Raw genomic sequence first — 20,146 nt, 5'->3', positions numbered from 1 at the left:
GGCCCTGTGTGGAGTGTGGACCGTGACCAAGCTAAGTATCAGGGGAAGCAGTGTGGCTCAGTGGAAAGAGCGCGGGCTTGGGAGTCAGAGTTATGGGTTCTAATCCCAGCTCTGCCACTTGTCAGCTGTGTCACTTTGGGCAAGCCACTTAACTTCTCTGTGCCTCAGTTACCTCATCTGTAAAATGGGGATTAAGACTGTGAGCCCCAAGTGGGACAACCCAATCACCTTGTATCCCCCTCAGTGCTTAGAACAGTGCTTTGCACATAGTAAGTGCTTAACAAATACCACCATTATCATTATTATTATTATTAGCGCTTTGTGCAGTGCTTGGCACAACCTTCCCAACATGGCTAAAGTCCTCCCTTTCCTCATGATTAGTGCATCAGCCTCCTTGCTGACCTCCCTGCCTCCTGTTCCTCCCCACTTCATCCTTTATACTCTGCCGCCCAGATCATTTTCTTACTAAACTCTTCAATGCACATTTTCCCACTCCTCTGGAACCTTTGCCCATCCACCTCAGCAACAAACAGGAACTCTTTCCCATCAACTTTAAAGCAGTCAATCATGTTGCCCCCTCCTGCTCTCCCCCACGATTTCAGCCCACCCACTTGGCTCCTCTAATGCCAACCTACTCACTGTACCTCAATCTCCCCCACCTCCAAAGCCTTACTAAAAGCACATCTCCTTCAAGAGGCCTTCCGCAGGTAAGCCCTCATTTCCTCTTTTTCCACTCCCTTCTGCATCACCCTTGGACTTGGATTCGCCCCCTTTATTCACCCATCCCTCAGCCCCATAGCACTTATGTATATATCCCCTATTTATTCATTTATATTAGTGCCTGTCTCCCCCTCTAGACTGTAAGCTTGTTGTGGGCTGGGAATGTGTCTACCAAATCTGTTACATTGTACTCTCCCAAGTGCTTAGTATAGTGCTCTGCAGAGTACATGCTCAATAAATACAATTTTTAAAATGGCATTTATTAATTATTAATTATTAGTTATTATTTATTATTTTTAGGCTGTGAGCCCGTTGTTGGGTAGGGACCATCTCTGTATGTTGCCAGCCTTTCCTTCCCAAGTGCTTAGTACAGTGCTCTGCACACAGTAAATACTCAATAAATACGATTGAATGAATGAATATTAAGCACTTACTATGTGCAAAGCACTGTTCTAAGCGCTGGGGAGGTTACAAGGTGATCAGGTTGTCCCACGGGGGGCTCACAGTCTTAATCCCATTTTACCGATGAGGTAACTGAGGCAGAGAGAAGTTAAGTGACTTGCCCAAAGTCACCCAGCTGACAAGTGGCGGAGTCGGGATTTGAACCCATGACCTCTGACTCCAAAGCCCGTGCTCTTTCCATTGAGCCACGCTGCTTCTCAATTGATTTGATAATAAGGACTTAAACACCATTATCATTATTATCGTTATTATTATTATTGTCATTGTTGTTGTTCAGGTGGGATTGCTAAGGGTGTGCTAGCTCTGTATGGCTTTTTGTGCCAACTCGGAATGATTTTCTTTTCGCTAGAAGAAGGTGTGTTCAGAAAAAGTCCAGCGTCATTGCCACATCTCCTCAGGATTCCTTCCTTGTCTGGCATAGCAGAAGTCATCATCACTCTGCCGTGTTCAGGGGGTTTTACAAAAAAGCTTCATTGACCCACATATGAATAACAGCGGGTCCAATGACCGGCTTGGGGGTTTCCTTAATCTGTTTTGGGGAACATTTTGAGGCTTGTTTGTAAGCCACATGTGGGAGAATCTGTCTTGGAGCGTTGGGATCAGCTCAGCATAGCCGCATCATTGCCAGACGGCCACCCGATGAACGAGTGATTTCCGGATCGCGCACTTGGCCAACATGTAGCATTCAAGTAAAGTACCGCCCGAGCAACTTTGTTTCTTTCCTTTTGAAAATGGGGAATTTCTAGCCATCGCTGCATTTTTCCTCGCTTCCGTGGTGCCAGCATTTGCCTCTTTTCTCTTCAACAGGTTGTCAACGACCCATCGGCCTGTCCTGTGGAAGAGCCAAGGTGTGCAGTTACAGTGGATGGTATTACTGCAACACTTGTCACGCGGACGACAGCTTCCTCATCCCGGCCCGCATAGTCCACAACTGGGACACTTCCAAGTATAAGGTAACGGTTCCAGCGAGCCGTCTGTACAGACCACTAGCTCCAACTTCTTGGAGATTTCACCGGCGGCTTCAATAGAGAAGCGGCGTGGCCTCGTGGAGGAACTGGGTTCTAATCCTGGCTCTGCCACTTGTCTGCTGTGTGACCTTGGGAAGTCACTTCACTTCTCTGGGCTTCCTCAACTGTGAAAAGGGGATTCAATACCTGTTGCCCCCCTACTTATTCATTCAATCATATTTATTGAGTGCTTACTGTGTGCAGAGCACTGTATTAAGCGCCTGTGCGATGGGGGCTGTGTCCCACCTGATTAACTTGTAATCTACCTCAGTGCTTAGAACAGTTCTTGACACATAGTAAGCACTTAACATATACCCTACTGATGAAAATGGCCAAGACCATTAGAAGGCAGCTCAGTATTTATCACTTCGACAAAAAGTTCCCAATGAGGCATCAGAACCTGAATAACTCAAAAGTCTCACAGTATTTCAATTGACTTTAGTGGGGGAATTGCTCTTGCGAAGAATTATATTTCCAGGTTAGAGCTGTTCTCCGGTGGGCATCAGACGGTTGTTGGCTGATGCAAAAAGGAGATATGTATGGTCGAGCTAACGCCTTTCTATGATTATTGTTTCTTGTCATTTTCATCTCCGTCCCTTCAACGGCGAAGATGGTTAAATGAGATCAGTCCAGGTGGCGGGGAAGGAAGCTAGAAGGAAGTTATCAGGAAACGAAGGCAGCAGGCATATGCCCCCCATTCAAGAAGTTTGTTGGGAAATGGATAAAATTACTAAGCACTTGGGAAGTACAAGTTGGCAACACATAGAGACGGTCCTTACCCAACAGTGGGCTCACAGTGTAGAAGGGGGAGACAGACAACAAAACGAAACATGTGGAGAAGTGTCAAGTCAGAACAAAATGAGGGGTCAGATTTCAGAGTGAGCCAGAAGGCTCTCGGATGACGGGAAGGGAGGAGAACATTGACGAGGGGAAGGGAGCCCTTGGAAGAGGGTGTGCACATACTCCCTGTCGTGCCAAAAAGACAGTTCGTGCCATCTTTGGGATCTAGGCGAGGACACCAATGGCTTCAAGACAAAGTTGAGGGTTTTGAATAGGCGGTTGGGCCTTTCGGAGAGGGAGTCGATGAGAGTTTAGTACAAGAGCGGAGCGGACGTATGAAGGGGTAGGTGTGTGATGGCTGGGGCTTCCTCCCAGAAGGAAAAACAGCGTGGCCCAATGGCTTGGGAGTCAGAGGACCTGAGTTCTAATACCATTTGCTGCGTGACCTTGGGCAGGACACGTCACTTCTCCAAGCCTCAGTTTCCTCATCTCTGAAATGGGCATTAAGTCCTACTCCCTCCCACTTAGTCCGTGAGCCCCTATTGGGACAGGAACTACATCCAATATGATTCTCTTGTGTCTGCTCCAGTGCTTAGTACAGTGCTTGGCTTATAGTAAGCGCTTAACAAGTAGCATAATTATTATTATTCCTCCCAAGATTGCTCAGAGGAGGAACTGTAGGTGTGAAGAGGGCTGGCTGTGGAAGGGTCCGGGGCCAGAGGCTGGCAGGGAGCCAAGATGCCAAGGTGATAACAATAACAGTAATAATAATAACTGTGGTATTTGGTAAGCGCTTACCACGTGCCAGGCACTGTACTAAGCACTGGGGTGGACACAAGCAAATCGTGTTGCACATAGCCCCTGTCCCACGTGGGATTCACAGTCTCAATCCCCATTTTACAGATGAGGTAACTGAGGCACAGAGAAGTAAAGGGACTTGCCCTAGGTCACACAGCAGACAAGTGGAGCTGGCATTAGAACTCATGACCTTCTGACTCCCAAGCCCGTGCTCTATCCACTAGGCCATGCTGCTTCTCAGTGGAAGTTGAGAACTTCAAATAATAATATTTTTTTTTATTATGCGTTTACTGTGGGCAAACCACTGGAGCAGATTCATGATCATCAAGTCACACACAGTCTCCGATCCACAGGGTGCTCACAGTCTGAGAGGGAGGGAGAGCAGATTTTTCATTCCCAATTTACAGAGGATGAAACTGAGGCCCAGGATCCCCAAAGTTTCACAGCAGGCAAACAGAGCGGGGCTTGTGTTAACAGCGAGCGCACGTCTGCTAACGTGTCAGTGTGTGCACGTGACCAAAACGGTCACATCCCGTTGTGGGCAGAGATTGTCTCTCTTTATTGCTGAATCATACTTTCCAAGTGCTTAGTACAGTGCTCTGTATACAGTAAGCGCTCAGTAAGGATGACTGAATGAACATGCTTGCTGGCAGTTCATTCATTCATTCATTCAATCGTATTTATTGAGCGCTTACTGTGTGCAGAGCACTGTACTAAGCTCTTGGAAAGTATAAGTCGGCAACATATAGAGAAGGTTCCTACCCAACAACGGGCTCACAGTCTAGAAGGGGTGACAGACGACAAAACAAAACAAAACAAATAGAATTAAAGCTATATGCACATCATTAACAAAATAAAAGAATAGTAAATACGTACTAAACGTTTTCCAATGGCTGTTAACACTGTCCAGATATTTCCTAACATAGTGTTGTGGTGACCCAGCCAAGAGGAAAACGTCTCAGTTGTATTTTCAGCAGTCTTATAGATGTCTCTTAAATATCTGATGCACAAAGAAATATTGGATACCACCAGCATCTGAATCTTCCTTGTCCCATAGCAGGACATTGGAGAATTTCACTGTTGAGTACTCTAGTGCTGTGAGCCCTGGAGGTGTTGAAGAAATACTGGAAGAGCTGCCAAGCTCAGCAGAGGGTGAGCTCGGTCTGGAGGGCTTTAGGTGGTGCCAAGCAGAGGCATAGTGATGGCGAGGAGGTCTGGAAACAACCTGTTGGAAGGCGGAGGAAGAGTTGAGTAGACTGGACGCCTCTCTTTCCCCCGATTGGATGATTTTCCCCCTTTTGACCCGATGATCTTGATCAGCCTCAGTTACCTCATCTGTAAAGTGGGGATAAGATTCCTGGTTTCCCTCCCTCAGAGACTGTGAGCCCCATGTGGAACAGGGCCTGGTGGCTCTGATTGTAGAGAAACGATCCCAGCTCTTAATATAACGTTTGGCACATAGTAAGAGCTTAACGAATACCACATTTATTATTCAATCCACCAAACCGCATCAGTTCCCATATTCAGAGCCCACCTGAAAAAGCCGCCTCTTCCGAAAGACATAATGGATACTTGCTTATTTGTTTATTTAGTCACCTTTCATTTGTATCCTTTGTGCCCAAACCTTTTCCATCCCTGTTTCCAGCAGCCACCTCAAAATTGGCCAGCGATGCCTGGGGGAGGGAGAAGGGGTAGGAATGTGGTCCATAGCAGATCCTATCGGCCCTGTATTATGGGTGGAAGAGAGGGAGGGTCACTTGGCAATGAAGGCAAATCTAAGAAGTAATAGCATCGGATTTCTTTGCCTAAACTCTTGGGAAATTATTCCAGTCTTCCAGGGAGCAGTCGATGGAAATGTTTTGAGAGAGTCTTGCGGGTTATCGGAGGCTCTCCTATTGCAAGAAGCTGATTTTTTTTTTTCTAGACTGTGAGCCCACTGTTGGGTAGGAACTGTCTCTATATGTTGCCAACTTGTACTTCCCAAGGGCTTAGTACAGTGCTCTGCACACAGTAATCGCTCAATAAATACGATTGATTGATTGATTGATTTTTTTTTCTCTTCAGTTCCTCACCATTTGCCTATTTTTGGGAAACCTGGCTCTGATTTAAAAACCATGAGAACAATACACAGCAGAGATATACAGGGAAATAGTTTTTCTGAGAAACTAACCGTTCTGTTCATGGGTGTTTTTTCTGAGACTAATCTTCCTATTTAGTGTCTGAGGAAAAAAAAATACAGTTGCCACTGCATATCTCTGGTGTGAATTCCCCTTAGACTCTAATTTCCAGGGAGAACAGCTGTGTGACTTCGGGCAAGTCAGTTAACTTCTCTGTGCCTCAGTTCCTTCATCTGTAAAATGGGGGTTAAGACTGTGAGCCCTCCGTGGGACAACCAGTTCACCTCCCTGGAGCTTAGAACAGTGCTTTGCACATAGTAAGCACTTAATAAATACCGTTAAAAAAAAGTGAGTTTGCTGATACAACTCTAAGAAATAGCAATTATAGTAACGCTAGTGGTATTTATAAAGCATGTCAAGCACTGTAAGCACTGGGGTACATATAAAATCAGCAGTTTGGACCTAGTCCCTGCCCCACAGTCTAAATAGGGAGAATGTGTATTGAATGCCCATTTTACAGAGAAGGAAACTGAGGCACAGAGAAGTGAAGCCCTACTGAGAGCTCACCTCCTCCAGGAGGCCTTCCCAGACTGAGCCCCCTCCTTCCTCTCCCCCTCCTCCTCCTCTCCATCCCCTCCGCCTTACCTCCTTCCCCTCCCCACAGCACCTGTATATATGTATATATGTTTGTACATATTTATTACTCTATTTTATTTGTACATATTTATTCTATTTATTTTATTTTGTTAACATGTTTTGTTTTATTCTCTGTCTCCCCCTTCTAGACTGTGAGCCCACTGTTGGGTAGGGACCGTCTCTATATGTTGCCAACTTGTACTTCCCAAGCGCTTAATACAGTGCTCTGCACACAGTAAGCGCTCAATAAATATGATTGAATGAATGAATGAATGAAAAGTGACTTGCCCAAGGCTAGATATGGAGCCGGGATAAGAAACCAGGACCCCTGACTCCCAGGCCTGTTTTCTTTCCATTAAGCTGTGCTGATTCTCCAATCGGTGGTTTTTGTTGCGCGCTTACTCTGTGAAGAATACTGTACTAAGTGCTTGGGAGAGTACTGTCCAGCAGAGTGGGCAGGCAATCAGTCAATCAATCAATCGTATGTATTGAGTGCTTACTGTGTGCAGAGCACTGTACTAAGCACTTGGGAAGTACAAGTTGGCAACATATAGAGACAGTCCCTACCCAACAGTGGGCTCACAGTCTAAAAGGGGGAGACAGAGAACAAAACCAAACATACTAACAAAATAAAATAGAGTAGATATGTACAAGTAAAATAAATAAATAAATAAATAAATAAATAGAGTAATAAACATGTACAAACATATATACATATATACAGGTGCTGTGGGGAAGGGAAGGAGGTAAGATGGGGGGGGATGGAGAGGGGGACGAGGGGGAGAGGAAGGAAGGGGCTCAGTCTGGGAAGGCCTCCTGGAGGAGGTGAGCTCTCAGTAGGGCCTTGAAGGGAGGAAGAGAGCTAGCTTGGCGGATGGGCAGAGGGAGGGCATTCCAGGCCCGGGGGATGACGTGGGCCGGGGGTCGATGGCGGGACAGGCGAGAACGAGGCACGTTCAGTGCTCACAGCGAACTTACAGTCTTGAGGTGGACTGCATTTAAAGTTGTGAATACAGTAAAGGCCTATCCCATCATTGATATTATTATTATTATTTTCCTCACAAGCACCTTGCTTTTGCTGCTAAATCTAGCCTTTCCTTCGGCCTCCAGGGCACCTGTCTCTTCCCAGAAAGCCCGCTGGCACCTAAAGCCTACCATGTTCAAATCGGACTACTCGTCTTCCCTCCCAAATCCTCTCCTCCGCCTCTCTTTCCCATCACAATCGATAACCCCGCCATCCTCCCTGCCTCCGTGCCTTCATCCTGGACTCCTCCCTCTCGTTCAACCCCCATCTTCAGTCGGTGACCGATTCCCGTCAGTTCCTCCTCAGCAGCATTTCCAGAGTCCGCCCCCTCCTCTTCATCCAACTGACTCTGTTGCAGGTCCGGGTGCGAGTCCTCTCCTGTCTTCACTGCTGTCTCAGCCTCATCATAGACCTCGCCTGTCTCCCCTTTCCTCCTTCTCCAGACCATACTTCACTTTGCTACCCAGATCATTTTTCTACCACACTGTTCTGTGCACATCTCTCCAGTCCTGAAAATCCTCCAATTGTTGCCTATTCAAGACTCTTTCTGCCTCTTACTTAGATTGGGAGCACCACGAGGGAACCGTGTCCAACCTGATTAACTTGAATCTTTCCCAGCACTCAGAATAGGGCCTGACACATAGAGTAAGTGCTTAACAAATACCATTATTATTATTATCATCATTGTTCCTCTTCACATGAAGCAAGAACTCCTGATCACCAGCTTCAAGGCACTCAAATCAGCTCTCCCCCTCCTCCCCATCCCTCTAACTTAGCAACTCTCTTCTCACACTACACCCTAGCTTGCTCACTTCATTTCTGGCCAGCTGACCTGCTCACTCTGCCTCAGTCTCATCTCTTCTGTCGCTGCCAACCTCTTGCTCCCTCCCTCCCTTCTCCATGGGCTTTCTCCCCCTTCACATCTGGCAGACCACTGCCCTCCCCCTTTTCAGAGTCCTCCTGAAATCACAACTCTACTGTCCCCACTTTCTATTCCCGGTGGATATACTTAGTTGCCACATTAGCGTTTAAGAATACACAACCAACCAACCCACTGTAGCACTTACCTACAGAGCTTCATACTCTATGCTTCCTCTCTGTAATCTCTTTTAGTGTCTGACTCCTCCACTACATTGTAAGCTTCTTATGGGCTGGATTGTGTCTACTAATTCTTTTGTTCTTTCTCAAGTGTACAGTTCTCTTTCTCATTCATTCATTCATTCAATCATATTTATTGAGCACTTACTGTGTGAGAACACTGTACTAAGCGCTTGGGAAGCACAAGTCGGCAACATATAGAGATGGTCCCTACCCAGCAATGGGTTCACAGTCTAAAAGGGGGAGACAGACAATAAAACAAAATATGTAGACAGATGTCAAAGTCATCAGAACAAATAGAAATAAAGCTAGATGCACAGTGCACCATAGGTGCTCAGTAAATACTATTGATTGATTATTAATACTATTTTGGTATTTATTGAATGGCTATTCTGGGCTGAGCTAAATCAATCCATCAGTCATATTTTTTGAGCATTTATTCTGTGCAGAGTACCATAATAAGTCCTTGGGAGAGTGCAGTGTAACAGAGTTGGTAGAGACATACTCTGCCCAAAACAATCACGGAGTCTAGAGTCTACAGTCTAAGTCCTGGCTGAATGTAAACTCATTATGAGCAGGGAACTTGTCTGCTAACTCTTGCATTGGGCTTTCCCAAGTGCTTAGTTCAGTGCTCTGCACATAGTAAGCGCTTTATAAATACCATTATTGATGATCGATGATATAAGACTAAAGATTAGGCGGTTTCTGTTCCATGTGGGGCTCGCCATCTAAGAGAGAGGGAGAGCAGATATTTTATCCCAAAGAGGAAACGGAAGTTTAAGTGACTTGGCTAAAGGCACGCAGAGGGCGTCTGATGGAACCGGGAGTAGAAGTAGGGTCTCCCGACTTCCCAGGCTCAGGTTTCTTCTATTAGACCACACTAAGAAAAGTAAGATAGGCACATAGACCAGTGAGAGTACACTCGCGCGATGGACAATAGTTAGTAAAAAAAAACAGACTCCAAGCGTAAATTTAAATGAAACCATCTGTAGCAAAAGCATGAAATGTGCAGCTCAAAGAGTGGTTGGAGGGGCCATAGTCCTCAGGCCCCTCCTCCTCCAAGCCCTAGTTGTTGCTTCCCCCGTCATCTGGCCTCCCTGGGCAGTACTGGGGAGGCGGGCTTGCCTCCTGGCCTGTCTCTCGAGTGGGATGGCTGGGCCGGAGGAGGTTGGTCTGTAATTGATTGGGCCTCTTTGCTTCAGGAACTCAATTCTTTTGGGACTCTGGACTCTGTGGGGACCACTTTCTCCCTGCCCACTGCTCTTTGGGAATAATAATAATAATAATGGTATTTGTTAAGTGCTTCCTATGTGCCAGGCATGGTACGAAGCGCTGGGGTGGGTACAAGCAAATTGGGTTGGGCACAGTCCCTGTCTCGTGTGGGGCTCACAGTCTCCACCCCCATTTTACAGAGGAGGTAACTGAGGCCTAGAGAAGTGAAGTGACTTGCCCAAGGTCACACAGCAGAGAATTGGTGGAGTCGGGATTAGAACCCATGACCTTCTGACCAGTCCTCTATCCACTCCACCATGCTCAGTGAGCCGGGGGAGGTTGGTCTGTCATTGGTTGGACCTCTTTGGTTCAGGAACTCAATTTTGTTGGGATTCTGGACCGTGTGGGGCCCATTTTCTCCCTGCCCACTGCTTTTTGCAGGAAGGAAATTTCACCTCCCTGATGAAGCCAATAGCCCACTTGCAGTCTCTGAGTTACTTTTTTCATCCGGTGAACACTAAAGCCAAAGTGACCAAACACCATTGCATGAAATTAGGCATTTGATTTTGTTAGAAAGACTTTAACTCGCTTCTCTGAATGACTGTGGGATTAAAACAATGAATTTTTTCAACAGCATAGTTCAGTCCAAAAGTGAGCTAGAGAAACAAAATTAAATTCACCTTCTGGTAGAGAACAGTTTGGGTACAATTAGACTGTATTATTGGATTAGTGCTGTCAGGTGTATTGACCCTGGAAATACCAAGAGATCGTCTTGGCCTAATAACAGATCATTCAGATGATAGCAACTCAAGTCGTAGCATCTAAAAGCCAATCTTGGGGGAAAAAAACCCCAACAAAAATAAAACCAAGAAATTGAGATCAGCTAAATTAAAATGCCAGTTCTTGTCCTATGCAAATAGAAGGTCTAGTTGAAAAGTCTCCTTGTCCTTTTCTCTTGTGGAACCTTGGAGGGTTAAATCATCTGGGTTTTAGATGATTGGATTTCAGTGGCTTTACTGTCCATCAAATCCTAAAGAAAGTAATTCTAATTGCGTAGAGCGCCAGGAAAAGGTGAATCTGGGTCCAAGGCAAAGAGAGAAGGGAAGCCCAGCTCAGACGAATATTTGGTTTTTCCAGGTATCGAAACAGGCCAAAGAGTTTCTGGAGTATGTGTTTGAGGAGCCCCTGATTGACGTCCAACAGGAGAACCCGATGCTGTACAGACATGTGGAACCTCTGGCCACCGTCGTCCGTCTGAGGCAACAGCTGAAATCTCTCCGAGCCTACCTGTTCAGCTGTCGAGCCACCGTGGCTGAGGACCTACGCAGGCGGTGAGAGTCATTATTGCTCAACCTCTTTCTCGTTGTCCTCCTCCTCCTCCTCCTCCTTTTCCTTCTGCTCCTCCTCATCCTCCTGATAATAAATTCTGCCACTAAAATCTAGTGACTAGTAAAGGCCCTTGTGACTTGAATGAACCTTTTTCTCTTCTTAATTGCCCGGGAATGATAGAAATTAAGACACAGTTTGCTCAAAGGATGCAGGGTGGAGGAGTCTAAGACAGAATATGTCACTCTGCCTTTTGGGTTAAAATTGGGTTAAAATTCAGGCCCACTTATCACCGATGTTCAGCACCCCACCCGTCCTTGACACTTAGGAGCTCCATCCAGCTCTTTCTGCCCTTTTTATTTCTCTGTAAACACTCAATTAATGCACTGGATTACATGAAATATCTGAAAATGCACATCTGATTCCCTTCTAACAATGTCACGCCGTTCCGAAGCTAACCAAAAAGAGAGCAATGGCCTAGGCCTATTTCCAAGTGGTCTGAAGTTTCCTCCCCTCTGTAGATCTGGAGCTTGGAGGGCCCTCATGAAGTGCTCACAGCCCAGCCCTTCATGATGATCAGTGCAGAGCAATTCCTTGCACCCAGTATTGGAGCTGCCCCTTCCCTCAGCGCATGTGAAAGGGGAGAGGACTCTCTCTGTGCCTGGCTTGGCTTACTGCCTCTGTGCTGCCGCTTGCGACTCTTACGTGAAGCATGTGGCTCATGGGTATTGGGGAGGGCCTGAACAAAGCTCCTGTTCAGTCTATCTGCTGAAATGTGGGGTCACCATCATGCCTTCTCGTCCCCTTTCTGGCTCAGAGCCGTGAGGCATCCCAGCTACTTCCTATGCAGTTTTTTTTTTTTTGCAGAGGAAGCCTGGCAAATGGTGACACCCTCCCAAGGCCAAGTCTATGTCCAAGCCATAGAGTTGGCTCCTGTGCTTGAGGGCCACATTCCGTATGAGGAAGGGCCAGATCCTACTCAAGCTTCATAGATTCCCAGCCCGTCTTCTAGGAATAAATTCTTCCTGAATGGCAGTCTCCCTTTCCCACATGCATTTGTCCTCCATGCCTGCCCCCAAACCTGCTTTTACCAGGCTTTTCCATCCCAGTGGGTGTGAAAAATTCAGTATTTCTTTTCCTCGGTTGTTTGAAGAAAGGGCTTCATCGGAGGTTCCCCAAGGCAGAATAGGACGAGTACAGTAGTTGTGATGGCAACCCCAGCATCCAGTCAACTTCCTCTGCTCTTCTTTTCAGAATCTTCCCTAGAGAATACCTCTTCCAGCAGATCCATCTGTACTCCCTTGCTGACCTACAACAGGTAAGGGACCTCCAGGTTCTGTTTACTTCAGGTCGGGAGGGAGAGCGGGGGCTTTTTGAAAAGTGACTGGGCACCTACCACTTTCGTTCTCTTGACTCTGATATTTCTAAGCCCTAAAAAAAAGGTATTGGACATCCTTTAGGAGTTTAGCTGATGAAAATTACGTGGGACTAGTGCTTTGTTCCAAGTTGGGTTTGTGTAAAGATGGCCCTCTTTGGTGGTGTGTGGGCCTCCTGCTTTTTACTTTTTTTTTAATGTTATTTATTAAGCGCTTATTATGTGCTAGGCACTATTCGAAGAGCTGGAGTAGGTACAAAGTAATCAGGCTGGGCACAGTCCTTGTCTCATATAGGGCTCATAGTTTTAATTCCCATTTTACAGATAAGGGAACTGAAGCCCAGAGATGTGAAGAGACTTGCCCAAAGTCACATAGCAGACAGGAGGTGGAGCTGGAATTCAAACTTAGGTCCTTCTGACTCCCATGTCCCGTGCTCCTTCCACTAATCCACACTGCTTCTGCTGGCAAATCCGTCTCTCAGTCCCCTGATCTTCCTGAGCTCTTTGCCGTGTCCCGATTGGTCTTTTTCCTGTTATTGTCTTCCAGCAGCCCCTTGCTGGAGACGGAGCCTCTTGGTGACTTTCTCACATTTGTTTTGTGTCCCCTTGTTTGCACATGTGCCCTTTCAGCTGCCAGTTGAGGAACCGGCTCCGGTCCCTTCCTTTCCCTGGGACTTTGAGCACGGCCTCCAGGCTGGCGAGTTGAGGTACAGGACCTCAGTCTGTGCCATGTGATGGCAATGTCTGCTCAAATTGAGATGTGCAAAACCTTGGGGCTCATGGAAGACAGGCCGCGCAACACCCCAGCGCCTCAGTTACCTCGTCTGTAAAATGGGGATGAAGACTGTGAGCCCCATGTGGGACAACTTGATCACCTTGTAACCTCTCCAGCACTTAGAACAGTGCTTTACACATAGTAAGCGCTTAATAAATGCCATCATTATTATTATTATTATTAGAGAGAGACAAGAGGTAAGGAGGTCAGGAGAAGGCTGATGCATTAGATAAGTTAAGTGCTTGCGTCAGCATGGTAGCAGTTTGGGTGGAGGGAAAGGGGAGATTCTGGAGTTGTGAAGGCAGCAATGACAGGATTTCATGCCATTGAATATGTGGGTTGCTTTAAAGATTAGTATACACTTTAGTACGCTCTCCTAAGTGCTTAGTACAGCAGAGTTCAGTAGTGCTTAGTATACTCCTAGTACATACTCCTACATACTCCTAAGTGCTTAGTATAGTAGAGTTCAGTAATGCTTATTTAACTTTTAGTAATAATAATAATACTGTGGTACTGAGCGCATGCTTTTTGTCAAGCACTGTTCTAACCACTGGGGTAGATAAAAGATAGTCTGCTTGGACACAGCCCATGTCCCAAAAGTGGCTCACAATCTTAATCCCCATTTTACCGATGAGGTAAGTGAGGTACAGAGAAGGGACTTGCCCTAGGTCACACAGTGGACAGTTGACAAACCGAGGATTAATCACTCAATCAGTGGTATTTATTGAGCACTTACTCTGTGCAGAACAGTGTAATAATAATAATGATGGTGGCATTTGTTAAGTGCTTACTATGTGCCAAGCACTGTTATAAGCACTGGGGGGATGCAAGGTAATCAGTTTGTCCCACATGGGGCTCACAGTCTTAATCCCCATTTTCCAGATGAGGGAATTGAGGCACAGAGAAGTTAAGTTACTTGCCCAAAGTTACACAGCTGCCAGTTGGCAGAGCCAGAATTAGAACACATGACCTCTGACTCCTAAGCCTGTGCTCTGTCCTCTGAGCCACACTGCTTCTCTGTACTAAGCGCTTGGTAGACTACAATGCAACAGAATTAGTAGATATGTTCCCTAGCCGTACTCTGACTCCAGGTCGCCTCTCTTTTCACTAGGCCATGCGGCTGCTTATGTCATAACTGAGAACTCTACAATACAGGACAGTCAATGCTTATTTTAGTTAATGCCACGTATCATTTACTAATATGGCAATATCACTTCCATTGTTTTTGTGATTTTTTTTTGTTTTCTCTTTTCCCAAAACCATTTACTGATCACTACCACACACAAAAATCCAGTCTGCGCAACACAGTTGTCCTTAGAAATCTGATTAACCGAGTTTTTATGAGTTTTCACTTTACAGTGGCTCTTTTCTCACTGCTTTCAAACATGCTCACGTATTTCCTCCCCTCAGAAAAGTCTCCCTTGACTCCCACAACTCTGCCAGTTATCGCCCCATCTCCCTCCTACCATTCCTTTCCAAACTCCTTTGAGAGAGTTGTCTTCACCTAATGTCTCCACTTCTCTCCTTAATCCCTTCCCATCTGGTTTCCACCCTCTTCACTACATGGATACGGTCCTTTACTGCCCTCTCTAAGGTCACCGATGACCTTCTTGCCAAATCGGGTGGCCTCTACTCCATCCTAATCCTCCTTGACCTCTCAGCTGTCTTTACATGGCGGACCACCCCCTTCTCCTGGAAATGTTATCCAACCTTGGCTTCACTGACACTGTCCTCTCCCATTCCCACTGTACATCCATTCCCCTGGAGAACTCATTCTCCAAGGCTTCAACACCCATCTCTATGCGGACGATTCTCAAATCTTTATCTCCAGCCCTGATCTTTCTCCTTCTCTTCAGTCTTGTGTTTCCTCATACCTTTGGGACATCTCTACTTGGATGTCCCACTGACACCTCAAACTAAGTGTGTCCAGAACAGAACTCCCCATATTCTCACCTAATCCCTGACCCCCACCTACTTTCCCATCACTGTAGACGGCACCACCATCCTCCCTGTCTCACAAGTCCATAAATTCGACTCATCTGTCTCACTCAACCCACATATTCAAACTGTCACCAGATCATTTTGGTTCTACCTTCGCAACATCAGTAAAATGCACCCTTTCTTTTCCATCCAAACATGGGATGGGGACTGTGTGCAACTCAATTTGCCTACATCCACCCCAGTGCTTAGTACAGTGCCTGTCACATAGTAAGTGCTTAACAAAGGCATCATTATTATTATTATTATTATTTTCTCTTGCCGATTCTCTACTACAGCCCTCACACTTCTCTCCTGCAGCACCCGCTTGTTCACTGTACTTTGATCTTGTCTACCTCTCCACAGACAACTTCCCCACATCCTCCCTCTGGTTTGGAACTCCTTCCCCCTCCAAATCCACTAGATCACCACTCTCCCCATCTTTAAAGCCCTGCTAAGGTCACATCTCCTCTAAGAAACCTTCCCCAGTTAAGCCCTCTTTTCCTCCAGCTCTCTCTTCTCCCTTCTGCATCATCCGTTGACTTGGATCTATTCTCTTTGAACACTTGGTATTCACCCTATCAGTCAACCAATCGCATTTATTGAGCGTGTAGCACTTGGGACAGTACAGTACAACAGAAATGGTAGACCCATTCCCTGCCTAAGAGCTTACAGCCTAGAGGGAGAGACAGACATTAAGTAAATAATTTGTAGCTATGTGCCTGAGCGCAGTGGAGCTGAGGGTGGGGTGAATATAGTGTGCAAATCCAAGTACAAGGGTGACGTGGAAGGGAGTGGGAGAAGAGGAAATGAGGGAAGACCCCTTGGAGAAGATGTGACTTTAATAAGGCTTTGAAGGTGGGGAGAGTGATTGTCAGCTGAATATGAAGAGGAAGGGCGTTTCAGGCCAGAGGCAGGGCCTGGGTGAGAGATCAGCTGCGAGACAGATGAGATGGAGGTATAATGAGTAGGTTGGCATTAGAAGAGTGAAATGTGCAGGAAATCAGAGAGGTAAGTTAGGTTGGGAGAAGGTGACTGGGTGCTTGAAGGCCTATGGGAATGAGTTTCTGTTTGATGTGGCAATGGATGGGCAACTGCTGTAGGTTCTTGAGAAGTGGGGAAACACGGGCTGAATGGTTTTGTCGAAAAATGATCCAGGCAGCAGAGTGAAGTGTGGACTGAAGTGGGAAGAGACAAGAGGCAGGGAGGTCAGGAAGGAGGCTGATGCGGTAACCAGGGTGAGTTAGGATAAATGAGTGGATCAGTGTGGTAGCAGTTGCGGTAAAGAGGAAAATGGTGAAGGTAGAACCGACAGAATTTGGTGACAGATTGAATGTGTGGGTTGAGTGAGAGAGAAATGAGTCAAGGGTAATGTCAAGATTATGGGCTCATGAGACAGGGAAGATGGTAATGTTGTCTACAGTGATGGGGAAGTGATGGGGGGACAGGGTTTGGGTGGGAAGATGAGGAATTCTGTTTTGGAGGTGTTAAGTTTAAGGTGTTGACAGGTCATCCAAGTAGAGCTGTCCACGTAGAGGTGGTGGCCGTGGCCAAGGGAGCGAATGAGTTCTCCAAGGGAGAGGGTGTAGATGGAGAGTAGAGAGGGACCCAAACTGAGCCTTGAGTGGGTGGGAGGCAGAGGAGGAGCCCACGAAAGAGACTGAGAATGAACAGCCAGAAAGCTAGGAGGAGAATCAGGAGAGGACATTGTCAGTGAAGCAGTATGGCCTAGTGAATAGAGCCCAGTCCTGGAAGTCAGAAGGTCATGGGTTCCAATCCCAGCTCTGCCACTTGCCAGCTGTGCAACCTTAGGCAATTCACTCCGCTTCTGTGCCTCGGTTACCTCATCTGTAAAAAGGGGACTGAGGTCGTGAGACCAAAGTGGGACAGGGACCGAGTCCAACTCAATTTGCTAGTATTTACCGCAGCGCTTAGTACGGTGCCTGGCACATGGCAAGTGCTTAACAAATGCCATCATCATTTTTATTATTATTAATAGCACTAATGGCTAGTGTCCAGGTGTGTGCAGCTGACAGCTTTGGAGCAGAACAGACAGGAAAAATGCACACTCACAGTTTGCACAGGGGGAAACAGAGGGAATAAAGTTCAAAAAACAGACCACCGGCTTCTGGAAAATGGATTGTACCTCATCGATTCATTGATTGAACGACGGGACTATGCCGCTCTGCTCACCGATGAGTTAGGCTGACTCCTGCCACTGAGCCGTGGTGGGTGAGGGTATTGTACTAAGTGCTGGGATGGATACAAGCAAATCAGGTCGGACACAGTCCCTGTCCCACATGGGGCTCACAGTCTCCATCTCCACATTACAGATGAGGTAACTGAGGCCTGGAGAAGTGAACTGACTTGCCCAAGTCCACACAGCAGACAAGTGTCAGAGCTGGGATTAGAACCCACGACCTTCTGACTCTGGGCTCTATCCACTACGTATGCAGAGCACTGTAGTAAGCGCTTGGGAGAATCCAGTACAAATGGAATGCAATACCAGGCCAAGATGCCAGGAGCAGATCCACCAGGTGAATCGTTTTGGTGTGAGGGGAAGTTGGGAAACAATTCCACATCACCCGAAGAATTGGCAGATGCCCGGTCATTATGTTCCGTGAATCCACCACCGTCCAAACGATTTGTCCTGGACTGCTGTCTCTCCTTTATATCAGACCTGTAACTTGTGTCTCGAGGCGGGAACGACTGTGTCCTCAGTGCCCCGCAAGCTACTCCGAAGCAGCATGGTGTAGTGGAAAGAGTCTTGGCCTGGGCAAGTCACTTCATTTATCTGGGTCTCAGTTCTTCATTTGCACAATGGGGATTCAATTCTTGTTCCTCCTTCTACCATGAGCCCATTGTGGGACCTTTTCATTCATTCATTCATTCAGTCAGTCATATTTATTAAACATATATTGTGTGCAGAGCACTGTACTAAGCTTTTGGGAAAGTACAACAATAAGCCTTGACATTCCCTGCCCACAACAAGCATACAGGCTAGGCAGGGCGAGACAGACATCAATACAAATAAATAAAATGACAGATATATGCGTAAGTGTTGTGGGGCTGAGACAGGGGAGAAGCAAGAGGGAGTGGGCGAAGAGGAAAAGTGGGGCTTAGTCTGGGAAGGCCTCTTGGAGGAGATGTGCCTTCAGTAAGGCTTTAAAGTGGGGGAGGGTAATTGTCTGTGGGATTTGAAGAGAAAGGGCATTCCAGCCCAGAGGCAGGACATAGGCTAGGGATCGGCGGCGAGACAGGCAAGATTGAGGCCCAGTGATTTTCTTTTATTATCATATATTATATTGTATTATACCTACCCCAGTGCTTAATTCAATGCTTGGCACATGGTAAGCAGTTAACAAATTTCCGATTAACATTGTTATTAATGCTTGGGAGCAAACAGGTGTTCATTTGAGACCCAAGGACCCCGCGGGAGAAGACGAAAAGTAGGGCTCAGTATCTGTTCTCCTTAAGAGCACGCTCCAACCTGGAGCCTTACGCCTGTCTTTGCCAGACCCCTAAACTTATCCCATTTAGAGGGAGTTGGATTCAATTACTCTTTCTGGTGAGGTGGGTGGAATTGGATTTTGAGCTGGTTATCAGCACGGAATGGTGTATTTGGGGGGAGAATTTTCTTTTTGCTCTTTCGACTCCTGAGTAATTAGATCATCTGTGTCACTGACGGGGGAGCCTGCTGGAGGGACAGAGAGAAAGAAATAAGAGAATTAATTGAATCGGTAGAACTGCATTGCTGTCCAAAATGTCCATCGTAAAAAGAGACCCTAACTTCAATGTTATTTGCCTTGACTCTTGATTCTCTCTCTTGCTTCATGGTTTTGGTTAATGGTTATACCTTATTTTCTTGTCAATCTCCAGGGGTTTTAGTCAGTCACGGGTATTTATTGAGCACTTACTGGGTGTGAGCACTGTGCTAAGCACTTGGGAATGTCCAGTGCAACAGAGTTGGTCGAGGCAATCCCTGCCCAACGAGGATTTTACAGTACTTGGGGTTTCCTGTGGTTTTGCCCACTGGCTGTGTCTTGTCTCATTATTAGTCCTCCAGTCTTCTCCTCCCCGAGTGTGACCCCCTTCTTCTGACTTCCCCCGGAGGGATTGTTTCCCTCCTGGCCCCCGAAGACCCTGCTGTCAAAGCGTGGCTGGTTTTAGCAGTGGCTCAGGAAAGAATGCCTCAGGTGGGCAAACGGGAGAATAATGGCTGAGTGAAGGAATGAAGAAAAGAAGTGGATTCAAGCTAGGAGAGAGAAGGTGCTTTTCTTTCCTGACTGAGCAGCGTAGGATTCCCAAATCTAAATCAGTGTGAAGGCAGTGGGGCCGAGCGGATAAAGCCCAGGCCTGGGAATCAGAAGGTCATGAGTTCTAATCCCGGCTCCACCACTTGTCTGTGGTGTGCCCTTGGGCAAGTTGCTTCACTTCTCTGTGCCTCAGTTCCGTCATCTGTAAAATGGGGATTGAGACTGTGAGCCCCATCTGGGCCAGGGACTGTGTCCAAACCCATTTGCTTGTATCCACCCAAGTGCTTAGTACAGTGTCTGGGGTACATAGTAAGCGCTTAACAAATACCATCACTATTATTATTATTATTCCTAGCTCCACCACTTGTCAGCAGTGAGACCTTGGGCAGGCTGCTTAATTTCTCAGTGCCTCAGGTGCGTCATCTGTAAAATGGGAATTAAGACACTGAGCCCCATGTGGGACAACCTGATGATCATGAATCCCCCCCGCCCATCCTCCCCGCCTTACCTCCTTCCCCTCCCCACAGCACCTGTATATATGTATATATGTTTGTATGTATTTATTACTCTATTTTATTTGTAC

General features: G+C 46.7%; 1 protein-coding gene across 3 annotated transcripts in view; it reads left to right on the top strand.

The window, feature by feature from the left end:
• Nucleotides 1-20,146, top strand: part of PLEKHM3 (pleckstrin homology domain containing M3) — a 131,616-nt gene that overhangs the window by 49,451 nt on the left and 62,019 nt on the right. For all 3 annotated transcript variants that reach the window (XM_038766591.1, XM_038766592.1, XM_038766590.1), the window contains 3 exons: nt 1,990-2,135; nt 10,992-11,185; nt 12,435-12,498. In XM_038766591.1, coding sequence (XP_038622519.1) covers nt 1,990-2,135; nt 10,992-11,185; nt 12,435-12,498 — 404 coding nt within the window. The remainder of the gene's footprint in view (nt 1-1,989; nt 2,136-10,991; nt 11,186-12,434; nt 12,499-20,146) is intronic.

Source organism: Tachyglossus aculeatus, chromosome 25, assembly GCF_015852505.1.
Source record: "Tachyglossus aculeatus isolate mTacAcu1 chromosome 25, mTacAcu1.pri, whole genome shotgun sequence".
Taxonomy (NCBI): Eukaryota; Metazoa; Chordata; class Mammalia; order Monotremata; family Tachyglossidae; genus Tachyglossus; species Tachyglossus aculeatus.
This window is presented reverse-complemented; position numbering and strand designations above follow the sequence as displayed.